At 29.1% G+C, this 20,471-nt stretch overlaps 3 protein-coding genes and 1 non-coding gene across 8 annotated transcripts; 2 read left to right on the top strand and 2 right to left on the bottom strand.

Moving 5' to 3' along the window:
* Nucleotides 1-327: 327 nt before the first annotated feature.
* On the bottom strand, nt 328-8,122 carry LOC100815838 (F-box/kelch-repeat protein At3g23880). Of its 5 annotated transcripts, none has more exons than XR_005889058.1 (5): nt 7,725-8,122; nt 3,323-4,057; nt 1,859-1,938; nt 1,179-1,236; nt 328-463 (listed from the first exon to the last, which is right to left on the bottom strand). XR_005889058.1 is itself a non-coding variant. In XM_041010538.1 (5 exons), the coding sequence occupies exons 2-4, from the start codon at nt 3,912-3,914 to the stop codon at nt 1,226-1,228; spliced, it is 639 nt and encodes a 212-aa protein (XP_040866472.1). In that variant the 5' UTR covers nt 3,915-4,057; nt 7,725-8,122; the 3' UTR covers nt 328-463; nt 1,179-1,225. The 5 variants fall into 5 exon arrangements, 3 of the variants coding, with proteins under 3 accessions (XP_040866472.1, XP_040866473.1, XP_014624039.1); XM_041010538.1 differs by having other exon boundaries at nt 1,903-1,938; XR_005889059.1 differs by lacking the exon at nt 328-463 and adding an exon at nt 649-1,082.
* Nucleotides 6,040-6,112, top strand: TRNAR-UCU (transfer RNA arginine (anticodon UCU)). Its single transcript has one exon. It is a non-coding gene; the product is annotated as a tRNA-Arg (tRNA).
* A 6,060-nt stretch (nt 8,123-14,182) lies between the features above and the next one.
* LOC112999761 (uncharacterized) lies at nt 14,183-14,824 on the top strand. Its single transcript, XM_026126035.2, has one exon. It carries the CDS (start codon nt 14,260-14,262, stop codon nt 14,518-14,520), a length of 261 nt encoding a protein of 86 aa, XP_025981820.1. The 5' UTR covers nt 14,183-14,259; the 3' UTR covers nt 14,521-14,824.
* Nucleotides 14,825-18,028: 3,204 nt separating this feature from the next.
* Nucleotides 18,029-19,512, bottom strand: LOC100527001 (uncharacterized). The gene is given in 2 exon segments (NM_001250185.2): nt 18,029-18,289; nt 19,059-19,512. Coding segments are annotated over 2 exon segments (555 nt in total). The 5' UTR covers nt 19,499-19,512; the 3' UTR covers nt 18,029-18,174.
* Between the last annotated feature and the right edge of the window lie 959 nt (nt 19,513-20,471).

Raw genomic sequence — 20,471 nt, 5'->3', positions numbered from 1 at the left:
TTTTGCAGCTTTAAAACCATTGCCCAATTAATATAACAGGTAAGTTTCATAGAACGTCACCATTTTGTACATCTGATTTGAGATGATTCGTAATGTTTGATCTACCAATCAAAAGTTCCTGTAAAGTTGTCGGGCCAGTGGCTAAAGTGTTAATATACATCTTCCAAAATCAGTGTTCAAAGTTTCAATAAGGAAACAAGAATTGAATTTTGTGTTTTACTGATAAAGAAAACTTATATAGCCAAGTACCATCATGAATCTACTTTGTTTCAGATTCTCAAGACCCAAAGGCGCCTTCGAACGAACATTTGCAAGCAGGAGAATAAACTCCTTCATTTCGTAGCTTGGGCCCTGTGATCATTGGCAGTGTTACCGGTCCATGATCTTTTGATTAAGCATGCTAAAATAGTGTGGATTAACGGGTTCACCCTCCAAGAGGTCAAGAACAATCCCACATAATACCCTGCAGAAAAGAAGATCCTATAGTTCGTTTTCAAGTTTATTGATTCATGATCACACTTCAAGCTTATTCTTCATACACAAGTCATCACGAACCACTAACGATTTTATTGTTAACAGGGTATTAAAACTTTCTCAACTTGTGAAAGTGCAACACCAATTTCAATCAGAAAGTCTGGCAAATCCTCTTCTTATTTCTTACACTGATTTTCTTATCAGTATGCTTCCATCCAGGAGATAAATTTTCACTTTTTTGCTAGATTAGTCTTCAATTAATAAACGTAGGCATTGCAAATTTCGAAGCATACCTAAGAATGTGTTAATGTTGGCTGTGTTCCTATGACAGAGTGATAGACTGAAAATTACTTTCTTAGTTACCTAGTAAACTACATCTTCTCTCTTGCCATTGTACTTTACAGCAAAGGACAATTCATCGCCTTAGTAATTCAGGAAGATAATAAGATACAAGCTGATGATAGTTCATTTTCCCTTTGTACTAAAGCCAAATGATCATTCATCAACTTACAAATTAATGAAGTTACTAAGACTTGGACTACCATGATTCATGCCAAAGGCAAGTAAAAAACTGAAATTGGTGTGACATCTTGCACCATTCCTGTCACCTTAATGAGGAAAGGGATAAAGTCATAAAGCGCACTTTAGTATAATTGTTATTGTAAAGAAAGTTAATCATTTCATTATAATATTAGTCACTGTACCTCTACTGATTTTCGATCCACTGAGGGAACTACTAGCATCAGCTTGTTCAGTTATTCTCTGTCAGAATACAGGAAAACATTACATGCTTACTCACAAACAAGATTCAAAATTGGGCAAGCAACAAAACAAACACAAAACTATGTCCAAACAAGATCAATAGAAACTTTTTCATGTTACAACCAAAGGCGCCTCCCCTGCCACCACTTGCTTATACATTTGTTTTAAATGCTGAAATAACTTTTGGATCTTAAAATTAAGAAAAACTAAAAATGTATAAAAATGACAAACACAAAAGAAAGGTTTTAATTTAGGGTGTATTATGTCCTGCCTTTAATTTAACCACCAGTTGAAGAAGAATGAGTCAAAGAAGAGATGCAGACAACTACTATTTGCTGACAATTATATTACTACTTCAACAAAATGGTGTGCATTCTCAGGTAAGCAACACGCAAATGAAACAACATATCAAGCTTAGTACATACCAACTTAAAATGCACACAATAAGAACCTAACAAAAACCTAAGCCATAAACAAGATATAATACTGAACCAGAACCCTATAAAGAATTAAGTTACTGTAAGTAACATATGTTAATAACCATCTCTTTCAAAAGATGGACCTTTTTGTATCAAATGCTCCAGAAATACACGTATAAACCTTAAGTGGGAGAATGAATCACCTAACGAATGTACGTTGAATACATATCATCACCAACCTCCATACCTAAGTTAGGATCAATTTGATGCTCCCACTGCATCACTGCAATATTCATGGAAGAAATAGCAAGAAAAATAAGTTCATAGATTCATAAGCTTTAAATAGAAGAAATGGCGTGACAAGAACCAACCCAGGCATAATCGCCCTATCGGTGGCATACTGCCATTGACTATAATGCCAGATTAGTATCCACACAATATGTTTTCCCTAAGGCTTTTAACGGTTCGCACGGTCAGACCAGAAAATTCATATTCTTTAATACATTAGTCATTACAAATGGCAAAAGATTAATTACTTTAAATTAATTAGGAAGTATTTAGTGTAGCATTTTTGCCTGCAAAAAATAGGTAGAGTAATTTTTCTCTAGTGCACTGCTTGGCTACTTATTCATGCCAATACATGGAGTAAAAGTGCAATATACTGATAAATATGTCTTCATCAAAGTAATGGTAATTCAAGTGTTAATCAATGCATGGATATAAAAATAAACACCTTTAATTTGGCATTGAAGCCAAGATTGATAATACTGACTTCACATATTGACATGTAGCTTACACTAAATAGGACACACCATTAATAGTAACAGTTGTAAATTTGGTTACGTATCATGTTAGCAATGCCATAAATTCACTGTTAAGCCTATGCTAAAACCTGTGAGAGAATGGAAGTATACAAATTGCAAACAACGACAAGATAATAACATCTTGAATAAATGATCATAAAACATAACATAATTATGAAACTACAGTTCCAAAGGAATTCATCCCTATTATTTTTTCACGCTTTATTATACCAGAGGAATTCATAAAATCATAATTCAGTACAGAAGATGAGTATCAAGAAAATAGTAAAGGTATCAGAATATTTCACAGCCTAATTCTTCTCATTTATTCTTCTAGCTTACTGCCACTTGGGAGTGAAAGTAGAGACTCTGTATACACAGTCACTTGGTACCCCTTTGGACCATTGCAATAGGATCGATGCTCTTGCAACTGTCCCTTGTCATTACATTTCACCAATCCAGTAGTGCCAGTTATCCCAACAATATCACCACTTTTTGTACAGCAAACTTGGGAGAAGTACCGATTAGGAATGTCATCAACACACACAACAATAGTCTTAGTCCAAGACGACTGCACTTTGTATTCTTTCATGACCCATATTTCTGTGGAACAGTAATACCCCACAACACATATACTGAGACATTCTCCTAGTATCCCCAACTGACAAAAATTATAGTCATAGAAGTACTCAATGTCAAAATCAACGGGCAGAGGTATCTCTGAAAAACTCCTCTCCATTAAATCAAACACAACTACAACATGTATTAATAAATCATAACGACAAGTAATCCAATGAAGAGCACCATTCAAGAGCGACCCGACTCTAACATCATGAAAATAGTTCATATAAGACAAATGAATACCTTCAATTTCTTTCCACGCATTAGCCCCGAGAGAGAAAAACTCCACACGGGTTGCATAATCATCTGAGCTTGGGTTGTTAGAAGCTTGAACCACCAAGTAATCATGAGTTGATGGGTCATACCCAAAACCATAGAGAAATGTGAAAAACCTGACATCCATATCGGACACAATAGGTGAGCGAGGTACTTGTTTGTGAACACCTGTGGATGGATTCCACACGTGAAGACTTTGACAACAATCCAAAAGTACAAACCCCCGACATGAACCTAGGATTCTAACATAATAAGGTTTGGGTGGCAGAAAGTCAAGCTTCAATGCAGCAGAAGCAGAATTATCGTGAAGGGATGCATTGAAGTCTATGGATCGGAATTCACGAGCACAAGGTGCCAAAAGCACAAGTCTTTCATTGTGTATGGCGGCTTGTTCAAAATGTGATATTGCAAAGTGAGGATCAGATATTAAAGAGAGCCATAACTTGCACACACATTTGAAACGCACAAGAGACTTCACAGGCAACCTCAACAAGATTTCAATTATCAATTCTTGTGGCAGAAACACACTCCTTACTCCTCTGAGGTTATCTTTTCTCATTGTTGGGTGCTTTGATTATTCTGCAGCATAACTCAGATATACACATATATATATAGAGAGAGAGAGGAGATAAAAGACGCGCTCACAATTCATAATTGTTCCTTCTCTAGTACTCACTTCTTCAGTGTTTAGTACTCTTCCTCCTGTAAGATAATTGTCGAATGGTCAACTCTACAAATTAATAATGACAGGACCGAAGAAATTTATTAATTTAGAGAGTTATTAATTTATTGATAAATTATAATTATTAATTTAAAGAGTTTTTAAGTAATTATATTATACACACCAAACAAAAAAACAAATTAATCTATGCCTTTTAGAATTACGTTACAGCGAACCTTAAGACTCAACGTAAATTAGTAACTACTATTTATATGCTTTAAAAATCAATAATGACTTTTGAATTACAGACAACTATTGAATCTTATTTTAATAAAGTATAATATTTTTTTTCAATTTTATGAATTATTAATTTATGATTTTTTTGGAATCGAAAATTATAAAGGGATCTTACGAAAAATTATTATCTTATTATTTTATTATTTTATTATTGAATTTTTTAATTTTTTATATTGGCTCAAGTTCGGACAAATTTATTATTTCAAAAAATTTATTAATTTACTGAGTATTAATTTTCTACAGTATATAAGTTTTCAATGTTTTGATCTTAAACAAATGATAATAGGATAACACTAATCAAATAAACAGGGACATGACAAAGTTCATTTTTCTGTTACTAAATAAACCATTGAACAATTTTGCTGGGAAACATTGGGTGACAAGATGACATGTCATTCTTCCGTCTGAAACTTCGTTAACGACTGTTAAAACTAAATGAAAGATGACATGGCTTTGTTAATTAACAAGTCATTTTAATAATATAGGAACCGGAATGGGAATGAAGATTTCCATCTTTATTACACAATATAAAATTATAAATATAATTGTCTTAGGATTAATTTTAAAAAATTATGAAGCAACACAGATTAAATAAAGATAGTTAGGACAAAGTTCATTTTCCTGTTACTAAAATAAATTATTGAATGACTTTTCGTCAAGTATAAAATATTCATATACTCATTTTTATCCTCGCCTCTCTCTCTCCAACCTCTGATAGTCTGATGACCTACCCTCCTACTCTTGCTTTGATACTCTCGTTTAATAAATTATATGTTGTATAATATAATACTCCATTATATCATAGAAGATATAATAGGTGAGAGTGTCATTTTTATATGATAATGACTTATAATGATTATCTACCAATAGTCAAAATTAAATGTCTTATAACTACTTAACATTCATGCGACTTTCTAAAAATTTACATTGATTTATACATTTTAATCTTTTCTACTCATAATAAAATCTAGTTGTCTAAATTTATTCTTTTTTATCTCATAATAATGACTTTCTTACTAGTTAGATGTTCTTAGGAAATTTTGAATTACTCTCCAAATCCATTAGCAATTTGATCTTTTACTCAATATGTTGAACTCCTCCAAATGAAAATAAGATATTTGTAAAGTCACTTTGACACTCAAGTCAATAATAAGTTATAAATAATAAAATTCTTGTAAAATTAAACGATGAATTACCTGTGTATCCCTCTTATTTATAATGGTAGTGTGTATGGGTTAGTGAGATAGGTGATTACTTAGTTAGTAGACAAATAAGCAGTTGAGGGGTTATTATTCACTAATAGAGGTCGATTAATACACAAGTCCCTCAAGTCATGAGTACAGTTTTTATGTAAAGTTGCTTAATGAAAAAGTCAATTGAATTATTTATGATTGAGATGTTAGACAATTCCATAATATTACAATAATAATATAAATTATATTAAGATAATTAATATCTAAAAATGATATTGTAATGAATTTCACACTATTTTATTTATATATATTGTCATATGGTAAAAAGTTATCATGTAAAGTAAGCGTTTGTTTTGTCTTGTTTTTCTCATGTTGTATGATATGTATCAAAATTAGTCTCTCGGAGTTTAATTTTTGTATTGGGTCACACCAAAAATGGATATATATGTACTGCTAGTGCTTTGTTGATTTATATTATCAGAAGTTCAAGTAACTTATAGTTTAAAAACTAAGAATGAAGCTTTTAAGCTAAAGCGCCCATGGCCTAATGGATAAGGCGCTTGACTTCTAATCAAGCGATTGTGGGTTCGAGTCCCACTGGGCGTGTTATTTATTTCTTAAATAGATTTTTATTTTTTTATCCTTTCATTCTCCTCACAAATACGCAATATTTAGGATTTGAAAATATTAAAATCACTCAGAAGTTAAAAAAAACGTGAGAAATGATAATTTATTTTAAGCTAGAAGTGTTTACACCAACAAATATTATTCTGGTTGCTAATGAATAAATTTATATTCAATAAAGATGTAAGTTTATTGATAAATAATATATAAATATTTATTGAATCTTGAATTTAATCCTTTGTAATTTCTTAAGACTTAATTCGTTTAAACTCTCTGAAGAAAGAAGTCTAGAGTTTATTTATAAGTAGGAGTTAAGATAGATGGAGTCAAGCTAGGCCTACACCTAATATGAGTTAAAAATATATGATTTGAATTTGACTTATTTACCTATCAATTATTTACCTGTCAAATGATTTTTTAAAGTTTTAGGCTTAACTTATATAAAAGCCTAACCTAACCTAAAAACATGTTTAAAGGCCTAATTTGTAACAATTTAACACTAAGATAAATGTAAAAATATCATTATGAGACTTTATAAGAATCAAATATAACTTATTTAATGATATAATCATATTTTAAGGTTTAATATAAACATTCATGATAACTTATTTAAAAATATATTTTGTAATATGATATTTAAATAATACATAATTTTTTTCCATAAACTTAATTATAAGGTTTAACTTAACTTTGGGTAAATCAACTACATTTAAAAAGATAAATAATTATGTTTTTTTAATTTACTATAATAAATTCAATATAATAATAATCATGAATATTTATTTATAATTTTTTAAATAGGCTAATTTGTTAAACCTAATAGGCTTTTTAAATAGCCCAGGATTTAACTTATTTAATTAAATAAGTTTTTCTAAAAATCTTAGCCTGATTTATTTTCTAAAAGTATCTAACCTAACCTAGGCCTGATATAGCCTAAATCATAAGTCCTATTGAACAACTAAACCTATACTCATAAGGCATAGCATAAGAAGTGCCATTTAGTTCTCTTAATTTTCAAAGTTTTAAATTAGTCTCTCATCTCAAAATTTCATACAATAATTTATAGAGATATAACAAATTTTGATATATCTTTGATTTATAAAAAAAAATTAAGAAAAAGAAACATGTAAAATATTTAAATTAAAAAATGAATGAAATGTAACAAAATATAATTTTCTTTTGTTATTGAATTGTTTGATATATTTTTCATGGGGCAGAAAACACGGGAAAAGTAAATTTCCTGAAAAACTTACCATTTTTAAATTGATCTCATTTCATATTATTATTATTATTATTATTATTATGGTGAATCCTTTACACTTTATCATCATCTTTTTTTTTTCTCCCCATCTACTCTGTCACAGGCCACCGGAGAAGATTTCCGGCCAACATTTCTAAAAAATCCAACTATCTATCAGAATCAACCAACCAATTGTACTGCACCTGAAATAATGGAACCTAACATGCATAAGGTTTAATTGAATTTTTCTTAAGGAATCTAACTTGAGTATTTGAGAGAATCATCAACATCAACAATGAAAGATTAAAGGAATATATATCTAAGCTTCAAAAGGAAGAGAAAGGATATTCATACACTACAAGGAATGAATTATTTGCTGTGTCGCGGCAGCACCATGAAGCATCCAGGACACCTAACCAAACCGTTGGAGTTGCCAGACGAACAACTTCTGAATCTTCCACTCTTCTCTCCGAACACTCTGTGACTTCCTCACCTCCGCGGCGCCGCCGGTGTAGACGACGGCGACGTAGACGCTCCGCAGCGGCGCGCTCTCGCGTAAGCGCTCGTCGACGCTGAGGATGGATCGGAAGGCGCGACAGTCGTCGAAGGTGTGGCGACCGACGCAGAGGCTGGTGTAGTAGGCGGCGGCGGTACAATCGAAGTCCGGCGTAGGCTCGACGGCGGAGCTGGCGGCGCGGGGGAGGGAGGCAGAACCGTGGCAGTGGTAAGGCCAGTTAGGCCATTGCCTTACACGTCTCACCAAGCCCTTAATATTTTTTTTATATATGTACTTATAAAATTAGTTTAAATTTAAATTATTGGGCAATATAATTTATTACATTATTTATTATTAGTTTGTTAGTAAAATATATTATAACATTCAAAAAATATCTATACAATAGATAGATATTATAAATTATTTTAGAAGTATATAATTATTTTTTTTTAAATTCAATTTTACATCATTTATATTATAAGATACTGATACAATAAATTACTATAAAATGAAATGTGAAAATTACTTTAATCATTAAATTTTTACAAAAGAAAGTGAAAGAATAAAATGGAAATAGATAAATTATATTAATATTAGAATAAGAGTCGCATAACACAAAAGAATTTTTTGTGTTATTTTACCTATATGAATTTATAAATCAATAATATATCATATCCCTGTTATAATTTCATTGGATAAATTTGTCATAAAAAATTAATTTAAGCAATTAAGAATCGTGGAAACTTACCTTGAGAAATAAAAAAAACACTAAAAATGTAACTGTAATTATAAATTATGCATTTATCGAAGAGTAGATGATAAAAAATTTTAAAAATACATTTGCCCTAACCATGCCTAATGGCGTCCATGTTTTTACTTTTTATAACCTGAAATGTCTTGTTCTTTATATACGGTATATATACGATATAGAGTTTAATATGTATTGTCAATAAAAAAAAGTTTTTATATATATTCATTATCCACCTACTACTGTTTCATTCATTTCTCGCTTATGTAATGATTTATTACAGTGTTAAAGAAAACAATTACTGTAAGATATGATTGTAGTGTGCAGGAGAAGAAGGGCTTTATCTGCATGCTCGGTAAAGGAGAAAGAACAAGCCTTTTTAAAAAATAAACCAAGGTATAGGTTCTCTAGGAAGTTTAGCTTTTATTTTTACGGATCAAAAAAAGCTATAGTCAATTATATGAATAGTGATTTTTTTAACCAATGTATCTTTCGATCGAAAATCAAATTAATCTTTTGATGTATTGATATGATATTTACATCTTATAACATATATTTTAATATACGCATGATTTATAAACTCGGTTTATGATCATATACTTAAAAAATAAAATTATTTATCAATTATCTCACACTATATTATTATATGAATAATGATTGCAAAAATACATTCCAAAAGATTTTATTAAAATGTTACAAATTATTAAAGTAAGATTCTTTATTAAATGAGATTAATTTAGTCAAATAAGCACTTTTAATTTAGTTAAGTAAATTAAAATAGATTAAAAAAATACTTATATAACTCTCCAAATCAGCATATTACAACTTCTTAATTAATTAGATTAGAAAGGGAGGTTCTTTCAAAAAAAAAAAAGATTAGAATGGGAAGTATATGGAATTCAACTCAACAACTAAGAAGGGGTACGTAATTGAATAAATAGCATGTAGAATCATTATTTATAATCATGAGGCGTGTCGCTATTTTTTAGCTTTTATCCATTTCTACTCTCTAAAATAACCCTTAATGCAGACAGGAAAATAAGAAACCTTGTTTTGTATTTAAAAATTTAAATATCTCGTATATTGTATGTATAAATATTTCTAAATGTAAATTTAAAAAATATGCTACTGATAATAATGAGACATAAATTAATATAAGAAAAACTATAGCTAGCTAAAAAATTTAGACTTTGAAAAATATTTAATAATATATTATTTTGATAATAATTTATAAGTAGAGAAGTATTAATTAATAACACATCTTTTAACATTCAGGGAAAAGATACCTTTTAACGCGGTCTTTATTATTACTTGATTAAAATTTATTATAATCTACAAAGTTATTAATTGAATTCATTAATTAAGAAGTAAGATTAAAAATTTTATAATTTTTAATAAATTTTAATCAATAATAAAGAGTGTGTTGCAAGATTTTTTTTTATTAAGTATCAATTATAAAGAAATTTAAATATTAAGTAAATTAATTAAAAAAATAAAAATATTTTATTGAATAATTCTTTAAAATATTAATTTTTTTATGTAAAAGCTCATTAAACAGGGATACAGAATTACAAACACGTATAATTTTACGATAAAGAAAGTAAATAAAAAAAAATCTAATTTTAAATGAGAAATGAGGACATAGGAGATTAGGAGTAGATTGGCTAATAATCGAGGTTTGAGATTAAATCTTCAGCTTGGACATAGAACAAGGACTAGAGGTAGTAATTAATTTCAAAATAAGCAAATTTAATGGAAAAAATTAATTAGGTGCCAAATAAATCTTTTAAATATCTCTTAATTAGACAAATACATTGGTTATTATATATACATATAATAAATCATAAATTCATTCTTTTCTTATTCAAAATTCCATGAACAAGAGGCAATTTTCTTCTTTGCGTGTTATATGTAGCATTATGATGTCTGGCTTTGCCGTGATAAAAAACAATAATATATCATGTTCAACCCCTTTATCGAGCACCGACCAGCTTTTATCAAAAGCAAAACCAGGTTATAATATAGTTGCATGGTTGCTTTCTGCATGAAAAAATATTCACACTTTAAGAGAAGTGTTCCCATTGGCCTCGGTTAATTAATGGAGACCACAATTATAATTGTGATGCAGTTTTGTAACAATAATTCAACATGATCTTCCTTCTTTATAAAAGATTAAAAAAATGTTTATCTTTTGTAATCCACCCCTATAGTTTTTAGAATAAATATTCTATGTATTTATCATCTATACTTTTTTAACGGTAAGAATTAAATATAAGTATCACGTATTTAATATAACTTACACAGTCTACTCAAAGTTGAATTGACTCCTTCAGTACACTATGATTTATATGTAAATAACAATAATTTTTTTATACTTATTGTGATAATTATCTTAATTAAAATTATATTAATGATAATTTCTTATTAATTGATAATATTTTTTTTACATTATCAATGCATCGAAATTAAAGTCTGGTTATAAAGTTTAGGATAAAATATGATTTTGATTCATTATCTAAATTTTTTATTATATTTTCATTATCAAAGTTTTAAAAGTTTACTTCAATATTTTTATTTTCTTATTAAACTAAATTGGTTTTTCAATTATTTTTTTTTTACAAAATGTATTAATTTTGAAAAACATCATAAATATTTGTTTGATATTTTTCACGTGTCTTCAAATTAACTAAGTTAGTATATTAAATTGACAAATTGATTAGCTTAAACACATATTTTAAGATATAAAAGTAAAATTTTTTTTAAAAAAAATTAGGACACTAAAACCAAAACTTCACATGGGGAACAAAATTATATTTTAGTCTAAAATTTTAATAAATTATGAAAATAATCTTTATAATTATAATCATTTTAATTAATTTCTAAAATTACAAAAATATTTACCAAAAATAAATTATAATTTATATCTATTGATCATTTTATTTTGTGGCGTTAAAGGAGTCTATTAATTTAAAAGTAAATTATGAAATTAGTCTTTATAATTATAATCATTTCTCTATCTTTAACAACAAACTATTCGTTTTGGTCATATAACTTTAGTCAAATTAATCCCTAACTCCATCATGCATCAATTACTTTCCTGTGGTCAGGACCAAATCTAACGATAATTGTAAAATTCATGAACTCGATTAATAATGATTGTTAAAATTAGAGATTAAATTGACTACTATTATTTATGTCATGGATTAAATTGATAAATAGTGCCAATTTTAAGTAGTATATTAATTGAGATATGGCAAAGTCCGAGACTAATTAAGTTTATTTCTATATAATAGTATGAAATAAATTGACTAACATATTTTTTTGGTAAATCAATTGACAAACATTTATAAGTGTGAAAATATAGTACATAACTCAGTTTTTGCCAACTTAAGCCTATCCTTAGCTCCCTGCTTTATTTTTCTTTCTGCAAGATCTTCTTCACACATAACTTTGTGTAAACTGCACATTCTAAATGCATGATAACATGGAAGTGTGAAAAACTGAAAATGTATTAATTAACTTTAGAGAAAAGATTAAAAATGTCCCAAGGAAAATTAATAGAATTCTCTCCTTGGGAGTAGCTATAACAACTCTTCCAGTACAAACGTATCAATTAACTTGTGACTATTGAATAACACGCGCACAAATTAAAAAGGAAAATGTCATGATGGTTAGATATTTCAATAGATCCATGATGATGGACAAGAACCAGCAGGGTCCCTTATTTTGAGAATCTCTTTGCCAAAAGGCTAGCAAGCTTTCCCTGGTTTTGGTGTTTGGACTGTATAAAAATTGATAAGATGCTGCTTCCATCTTAATATAAAGAACTCAAAAAATTCATAGATAAAAACATGAGGCAAAGACCACAAAGTTCACATATCTCTTTTCATTTGTACATGTATTATTATTTTTTAATTTAATTAAAATACATCTATAATATAGAAAAAAAATACATTATTACCCAATTTATGAAAATAAATTGTTTGTCTTATAATAACTACTTTTAAAAATGATTCTTTGAAGATTAAATTATTCTTTTAGTTCTTTTATTTTTGAAAAGTTTAAAATATGAACTATTAATAATGTATTAAAATATTACTAGCAGTATTTATAGTGTATTTTTTTTTTACACTAATATGAAATGGAAATTAAACTCATTTTGTCTTTATATTTCAAAATTTTCCAATTTGAGAAGATTATGAATAGACAAAATCGACCGACCCATTATAGACACTAAACATTTTGCAGTCTACAGAAATAGGATAACTAAAGGTGTTATTGAGCCAGTTGCACTGGTACTCTTGGTGCCGTACATGTGGGTCCAAATGTATCTCCAAGTCTTTATTCTCCATTTTTTTTTATAATTTTTGGTATGACCACACATCTACAATAATCATGTAGAGACGAATTACCCTTTCCCCTAAGGTATTATTATATTAATTAAATTCTAATACGGAAAGTTGGATTTGAACAAGATCTAGAAATGTAAAAGTAGAACCTGAAGAATCTTAATTTATACATTTTTTTTTAAAAAAATCATTTAAGTATGGAAGTTTTCCAAGGAAAGGATTTATGATATCCATTCATCAAACATTAATTCACAAGGAATGCAGAGCCCAGTTGGTGTTTGTCCCAATTTCAAAGCTAAAAATGTTATCAATTTGGTCAATCATAAATCCATAGGGTAATTTCTGCCATAAGATCTGAAAGCATCAAGGTAATCTTTTCATTGTCTGAATTAAAATACAAGGCCCACGGAGCATTGAGCCACCAAGTTTGACATACAGTGGAAAAGGACTCCGTTTTGCGATTCATATTGAAAAGTGAAAACTAAATGTACATGTAATAGACCTTGCAAGTGCCAAATAGCCATTATGTTACTAACATAGGTTCACCCTAACCATATCCTTTAAGCATGGGGTTAGATGTTCGATTTTCATATCTATATACATAAAAAATTTCTAACAGTTTTAAATTGCAATGGTAAATATAATTATTATCACATTAGCAACATTTTTCACAATGTTAAAAAGTACAACAAAACTATAACCTCAATCACAATTTAAAACCATAAATAATTAGTCTCTAACTTTCAAAGGAGATATCCTAAATTCAATCAAAAAAACTAATAAACATTAAGATCAAACAAAATTTATTAAAAAATATCTAAATTTCACATCGATTAAAAATAAAGATAAATTAAAATATATAAATGGAAAACAATCATCTCCTTTTAAATTAATTTTTGGGATTGATTTAGCATCTCACATTATTCCTTCTATTTAAAAAAGTCTTTGTGTTTTATCTTCTATATATACAAAACTAACCAAAGAAACAAACTTCCCTGCCCCCAACTAAGCAAGTAGGGTCCCACTACACTAGCATGTGAATCCAACCAAATTGTTTCATGACTAGTAGAGGCCCCACCACCCCATCACTCCCATCCCATGCATGGACCCTCATGCCTCCCACAACCCTGAATAGTAGCAGCTGTCCAACATCACACATGGGTGCCACCACACTGGATCATCATCATGTATTGTTTGTTGCCCTTCCTCTAAAACCCCACAACCTAGTAGTCATTTAATACAAACATTTCCTGTTTCATGCAGTGTTGAAACTTGAAACACCAAAAACCGAAGGGAATGGAGAAAAACAACTCACTCCCTAAATACTCATGCTCCTACTCTGAATTTGGGTTCACGGAACGATCAAACTCATACAATTTCAACGGGCCAATCCAGAAGGGAAGTGGGTTTTCTGCAGCAAATGATCCAGAGCTTAAGAGGAAGAAGAGAATCAAGGCGTATAACGTGTTCACTGTGGAGGGAAAGCTTAAAACAAGTGTTAGAAACGGGTTCAAGTGGATCAAGAACAAGTTTGGTGACATTCGCAATGGGGAGTGAACTATCAACGATTGATTAGAATAAAAAGTGGGTTAGCTAGTACTTTGAAGGTATGAAATTAAAGGGAAAGAAAATGGAAAGAATATTTTTCTTGTTGTATTTATATATCTTCAAAGGTATACTTTTATCAAGTAAGATGTTTTACACGGAAAAAAAAAATGAGTGTATGTTTTCTTCAATCAAAATGTTATTAAGGGTTTCTTGGATGGTCTTGTATAAAAAGCAAAGTAGCATCTGTTAGTATTATATATATTGTATCAGGCAAAAAAGAGTTCAATTAATATGTATCTAAGAATTGAGTGTAGTTTTGTACTCCTGTTCCTGTCTTTTGTTCTTTTCTTTAGGAATAGGATATAATTTTTGTTCTTCCTTCTAGCTATTATCTAAAAACAAAAAGATTTGAGGGGAGGGCTACAATTAAATCCTATTTAGGTTTTCTCCTGAATTAACTTAAATTTTAACACTTGATGCTTCTTTCATCTAGATAGTTGAGATAAGTCTAATTCAAGATTAGCTTGACAAAAAGTATTAAGTTGGACTCGTTAAGAAATTAAACCCAACTCATCAAAAGAATATCTAACTCGCAAGTTGTCATGAACAGCATGAGGTAGTCCAAATTAAATCAATACACAATTAATTTTGGGATTTAATTTTCATATTCATATGGGTACTTTAAGATTTTTACAGTATCAATTAATTAAAAAATTACCATAAGCATTACTTTTAAAATCATGATTATAAAAGCCTAGAATATTGCAATATAAAGTAATTTATAACTAAATAACAATACAAAAAAATTATACCGTTAATACATATTATAATTGAAATCTAAATCATTTTATTCATTAATATACATTTATTAACTTAAATATTGTTTAGTGATTACATAAACAAAGTTTATTATTGAATACGAGTGATTAATGTATCAAAATTAAGATTAAGATTGAATCATTAAAAAACATTTAAGTTCAATTCTTTACAAAAATAATTTTTTATTTATTTATGTTTCTATCAAACTTCAAATTAATTAGAGTTAAAAACAAAAAATAGTCAAAAGTTTATTATTCTCAAGTGAGGACAGATCTCTCTCTCCCATCTCTCTATATATGCATATCTTTATAATGTTTAGCGTATTTTTATTCTTTGAATATCCATTCGAGATTAACACATGGTCAAAATTTATTGTTTCTCACACTTTCTTTCTTAATGAGCTGGGTATCATGGATATTTTTTAATCGATATGAATATTTGTTTCACACACTATTTAGTTATAACTTGAAATACAAGATTGAAAAAAAAATATTACACATTTATTACGAGCTAGGTAATAAAAAAATAATCACGGGAATATTTTATTCCTAAGAAAGACGTCATATCAATTAGTTCTACCAACATTTAGTCTTGGTAGAGGAGGCTCGAAAAAATTTTCCCATGCTACAGGAGTACCTTTTTATGATTAGGAATTCATATATGTCCTCTTATTGACCACTTTTCCTCTATTTATTCTCTCATTGTTCCTTTATGATACATGTTTTTTTTCAATCTCGTAAATTTCATTTTCATTCTTATCTAAATAATGTTTCTGCAATTTGATTTATTATCAATTTCATTTTTATATTTTATGATAATTTCTCTTTCCCTCCAATGCTCCTTTTTTAATATATAGACAATTTTTCTCCTCTTTTAATTATTGTAATCATCGAACACATGGGAGGAGACCAGGAGTGTAACAAAAGTTTTTAAAAGATGTTTTAGTAATTATAATATATTTCTAGAAAAAAAAAATAACTCAACAAAATATATGTTTTAAATATTCATGAGAATATAAAAAATAATTCCAAAAAAAATTAGTAGTTAATCAAACATATTTTTTTAATAATGTCCAAGAATAATGTTCTTATTTTATATTCACAGAAAAAAAGTATTCCAAAAGGAATAAAAAAATTCCTATACGAAACAAACAACCCTCTTAACAAATTAGTTATACTTAATTATAGTAGTTATTTCAAGTGACAGAGATCGATCATCAAAGTAATAACTACTATATTAGTTAACCAATATTGACTTATGTTTATTTTTTTTTTTAGAGGACTTATGTTTATTTGAACTTTATGTTTTCATAAAAAAAAGTAAATAATCTATGCATTATATACTTAAAGAAGGTTTATGTATTATGTATAATAAATTTATTGACTTTATAATAACAATTAAAATACACTTTTAATCCTATGTTTTAGATATATTCATATTGGTTTTTTATTTTTTTAAAAAATTCAATTTATTCCTTTTTGAAGTAGTCAAAATGGTCCTTCAAAACAATGATAATTTTTTTATTTTGGAAGGTGCGCGATTTTGACATATTTTTGTTGTTGGCGACACTTGTAACATTTTACGTCAAGCATTCACCAACTTCTCTTTTGAGGATCATCAATTTTTTTTTTAGCAATAAGGACATGGTGAAAAAGCTTGAGTTCTATTGCTTTGGCCACTATTTCAAAATCTTCATGCTTCTCATTTTTCTTGATTTTGTCACCATTGTTGTTTTGTAATTTTACTTGAAAGCACCCTCCATAGTTCCTTCTTGTCTCGGCGGTAGCTATAGAAGCTTCATATCTTTTAGATAATATTACAAGAATATTATAGTGTCTAAGGTTAAGTTTGCATCATTTAATGCTATATTCAAATCATTTAAGAATGATTTTTTAATTTAATTGCAGCCTTTTTTTCAAATAATATTTTCTTATGAACTTTACACATAGATATAGTGTGAGTAGCATGTGTAATTATAGGGAATATGGAAACATAGACTAGAGTTGCTACCCACATTAATATGAAAGCATACAAGTATTTTTTTTTCAAATACAAGTATGAGTACAAGTAATATAATACCTTATTCAAATCGAACTCATTGTCATTCTTACTATCATGGCCGTTTCCATCGAAGATAAGAGAAAGAACATGTGAAAAGCTTGCTTCTGCTTCCATTTCACATGTCTGTAAGAAGATACCTCTTAATTTTTTATAGGAAGAATATTTGTCAAAAGGAGAGCATATATTTTATGCAAGGAAGCTTATTAAACTTTTATTCCTAGACTTTATATATAGAATTAAGTGTGATAAGAAAATTCAAATATCATCCTAATGTTAAAAATGAAACTATAATAACATTTTAAGTCTAGATGATAACATCATATTTATCTCAACAACCTAAAAATTTAAGACATAATTACAAATTCTTAAAAATAAAATTATCCATTTTCAAACTACAGATATCTAGGCATATTTTCAACCCAGTTTACACTGATCTAACGACCAACTTTTCCGGAGCAAGAACAATGCAGTACCTTAACAAAAAAGCTGGTATGCAGTCAGAAAAGAAAAAAGAAATAGCTGGATAGTTATTAATTAATTTATGACAATCTTACATATTTGATCTGCTATCTAATGTCTTAACTATAAAATTGTAATGCGCATGAAATTTTTCAATCTCTAGGGAGTCCAGCATAATGGGAAAGGAAAATCACATTCTTGAGATGTCATCAATGTGAAGAGAAAGCTTGTATGATATAAATGAATTACAGAACAAATTACTCAACATTGTTTACACCAAGGACAGCAACAAGAAAATATTGACAGTATCTTATATTGATGTATTCATTCCAAATCTACTATCCCAAAATTCGATAGAAGGATCTTCACTTGATCAACAAAGTCTGAACCTGTTGCATACTCTGTTAGCAACCCTACAGCAAAACCAAACATTGCCCATCTGTAGAAATGAAATTACTGATTAGTAAGTCAAAATACAGCAGAACTTGCAACCGATAAAATAAAAAAAAAATAAAAAACTAGCAGAACTTGCACAACAATGCAGATTCAATTTAAGTGTGACAGGTATTCAATAAATAGAATGACAATTATTAAACACAAGTAGCTGAGAAGATGATGCTTTGAATCTTAGCTACTTAGAATTTAGCTAATGACATGGATGAAGATAAGTCTCTCAGTTATCCATAGAAAACAAAGTCAATTGCATCTAATTCGTTTTGTTCTTGGAACAAAGAAGCTACTATAAGGCATAAAAACTTTATGTTTCCAATAGATTGTGACAGAAATTTTTCACAATGTTATTGGGCTTAACTCCATTTTATCAGTAGTGGCTCTTCACATAGCCATTTTGAAAGAAAAGTAAAGAAAAAAATTGTAAAATTTCAGCATCTGGCAATGTAAATGTTACTGTTTTCATTGCAAACAACAGTGAAGCTTTTGCAGAACAAAAAATTGGGTATCCTGAATCCTAAATTAGGCCAATTTTTGGTTATCCTAAATTGGGCATCCTGAATTTGGCGAATTGGGTATCCTGAAATCTTCACAAAAAGAGCCCAAATTTTGCCAATTGAATTAGGAAGAAATCAACCAATGAGCAAGTCACAACTCACAATTAACCAATTGTACCATCATAAAGAAAATGCAATTAACATAAACCCCACCTAAAGAGTATCTCTAATTTTATACTATTCCAATAGCAAAACTTTTACCTTCCATTGCTAATCTCATTTTTCCCGATGAAACCAAAGAAAGGACCCTGATCTGCTTGTTCAAGCTTCTTCTGTTTGAAGTATTCCTGCAACTCCTTAGCCTTTTGCCTCTGAAACTCCAACGTAATGACGTTCTTATCATCTCCAACAACAGTAGCTGGCTTCTGTGGGGGTGAAGGGGATGGTGGAGGCTGAGAAGGAAGTGTTGGCTTCTGAAGCTGAGGGGCACTTGATGATGATGATGATGATGATGGTTCTCTTATTGGGGGTGCCACTGGCCTTCTTATAGGCCCTTCAGCTTGAGAATTCCTTATAGTGACACTGTGAGGCTTGGAAGAAGAAAACCTCAAAGAATAGGATGAAGTTGATGATGAAGTGCAAGATGGGGAAGAAGAACATGTTGGGATTTTGATGCATGGGATTGAACATGCCATTGACATTTCTGTTTTTGTTTTTGTTTTTTCTTTTTCTCCTGATGCTAACTAACTATGCTCAGATTTTTGTTTTATTTTTATTTTGCTTTAGCCTTTTTCTTCTATTGGCTTGGACTTTGTGGTATCTTATCAAATCAGAGAACAGGTGTGTGGATAAGGTATGACTAAGTTTCCACCAGAAAGTGGCTCAAGTTCAGTGGGTGTTGTAAGTGTCTTTACCACTGAAAGCTGACCACTGAATTTTATCTAATTTTGGTGTAAAAAACACAAAGGATAATAGATACTCACATTTTTTAAAGGATATATACCAGAGCTCTCGATTTTTTATTTTTTATTTTTTTTCTGTTGGAGCTTGGAAGGGTTTCGAAGATTTTAGTATTAAAATTGTTGTGTTCATATTTAATTCATGAACTTCACTCAAATGCATTAGCATACTTTTGAGTAAAAAAAACTTGTGCATTTATCTAATAATACTCAATTTTTTTTATATAGAAATATATAATTGGATCCCAATTTATTAAAGCAAAATGTTATTATAGAGAGGAAGAGAAAGAGATTTACTAATGTATACTAACTTATTTTTTGAAATATTTTAACAGGTTACACTTTAGATGTATTTTAAGAAAATTGAAAGTTTAATAAATTTTAAGAAAATTGAAAGTTTAACTTATTAAAATGATCCTTCTAAAAGATAAGTATTCGTTACTATATTAGCAAAATACTATTACAAGATGTATTACTACCTAACACATAACTACAGCATAATGCAAACTATATTTTTGTTGTCTCACTAAATACGAGAAAATCAATCGACTATAAGAAATCAGTTGTCATAGTTTAGCACATGAAAAGGTTTGCCATCAATAAGAATGTCGAGAAAAACAGGACAGACAGTCCAAAATCAAAATCGCAAGAAAATTGTTTCCCCGTCTAGACAAGATAGAGTCAGAGTGCTAATATTTTCCTCTTGTGCACAGAG

The sequence above is a fragment of the Glycine max genome, chromosome 16 (assembly GCF_000004515.6).
Source record: "Glycine max cultivar Williams 82 chromosome 16, Glycine_max_v4.0, whole genome shotgun sequence".
NCBI classification, from domain to species: domain Eukaryota; kingdom Viridiplantae; phylum Streptophyta; class Magnoliopsida; order Fabales; family Fabaceae; genus Glycine; species Glycine max.
This window is presented reverse-complemented; position numbering and strand designations above follow the sequence as displayed.

Bases quoted from the DNA above. Each gene is read 5' to 3' on its own strand.
- LOC100815838 (XM_014768553.3), bottom strand. From the start codon at position 3,914: ATGAGAAAAGATAACCTCAGAGGAGTAAGGAGTGTGTTTCTGCCACAA.
- LOC112999761 (XM_026126035.2), top strand. From the start codon at position 14,260: ATGGAGAAAAACAACTCACTCCCTAAATACTCATGCTCCTACTCTGAA.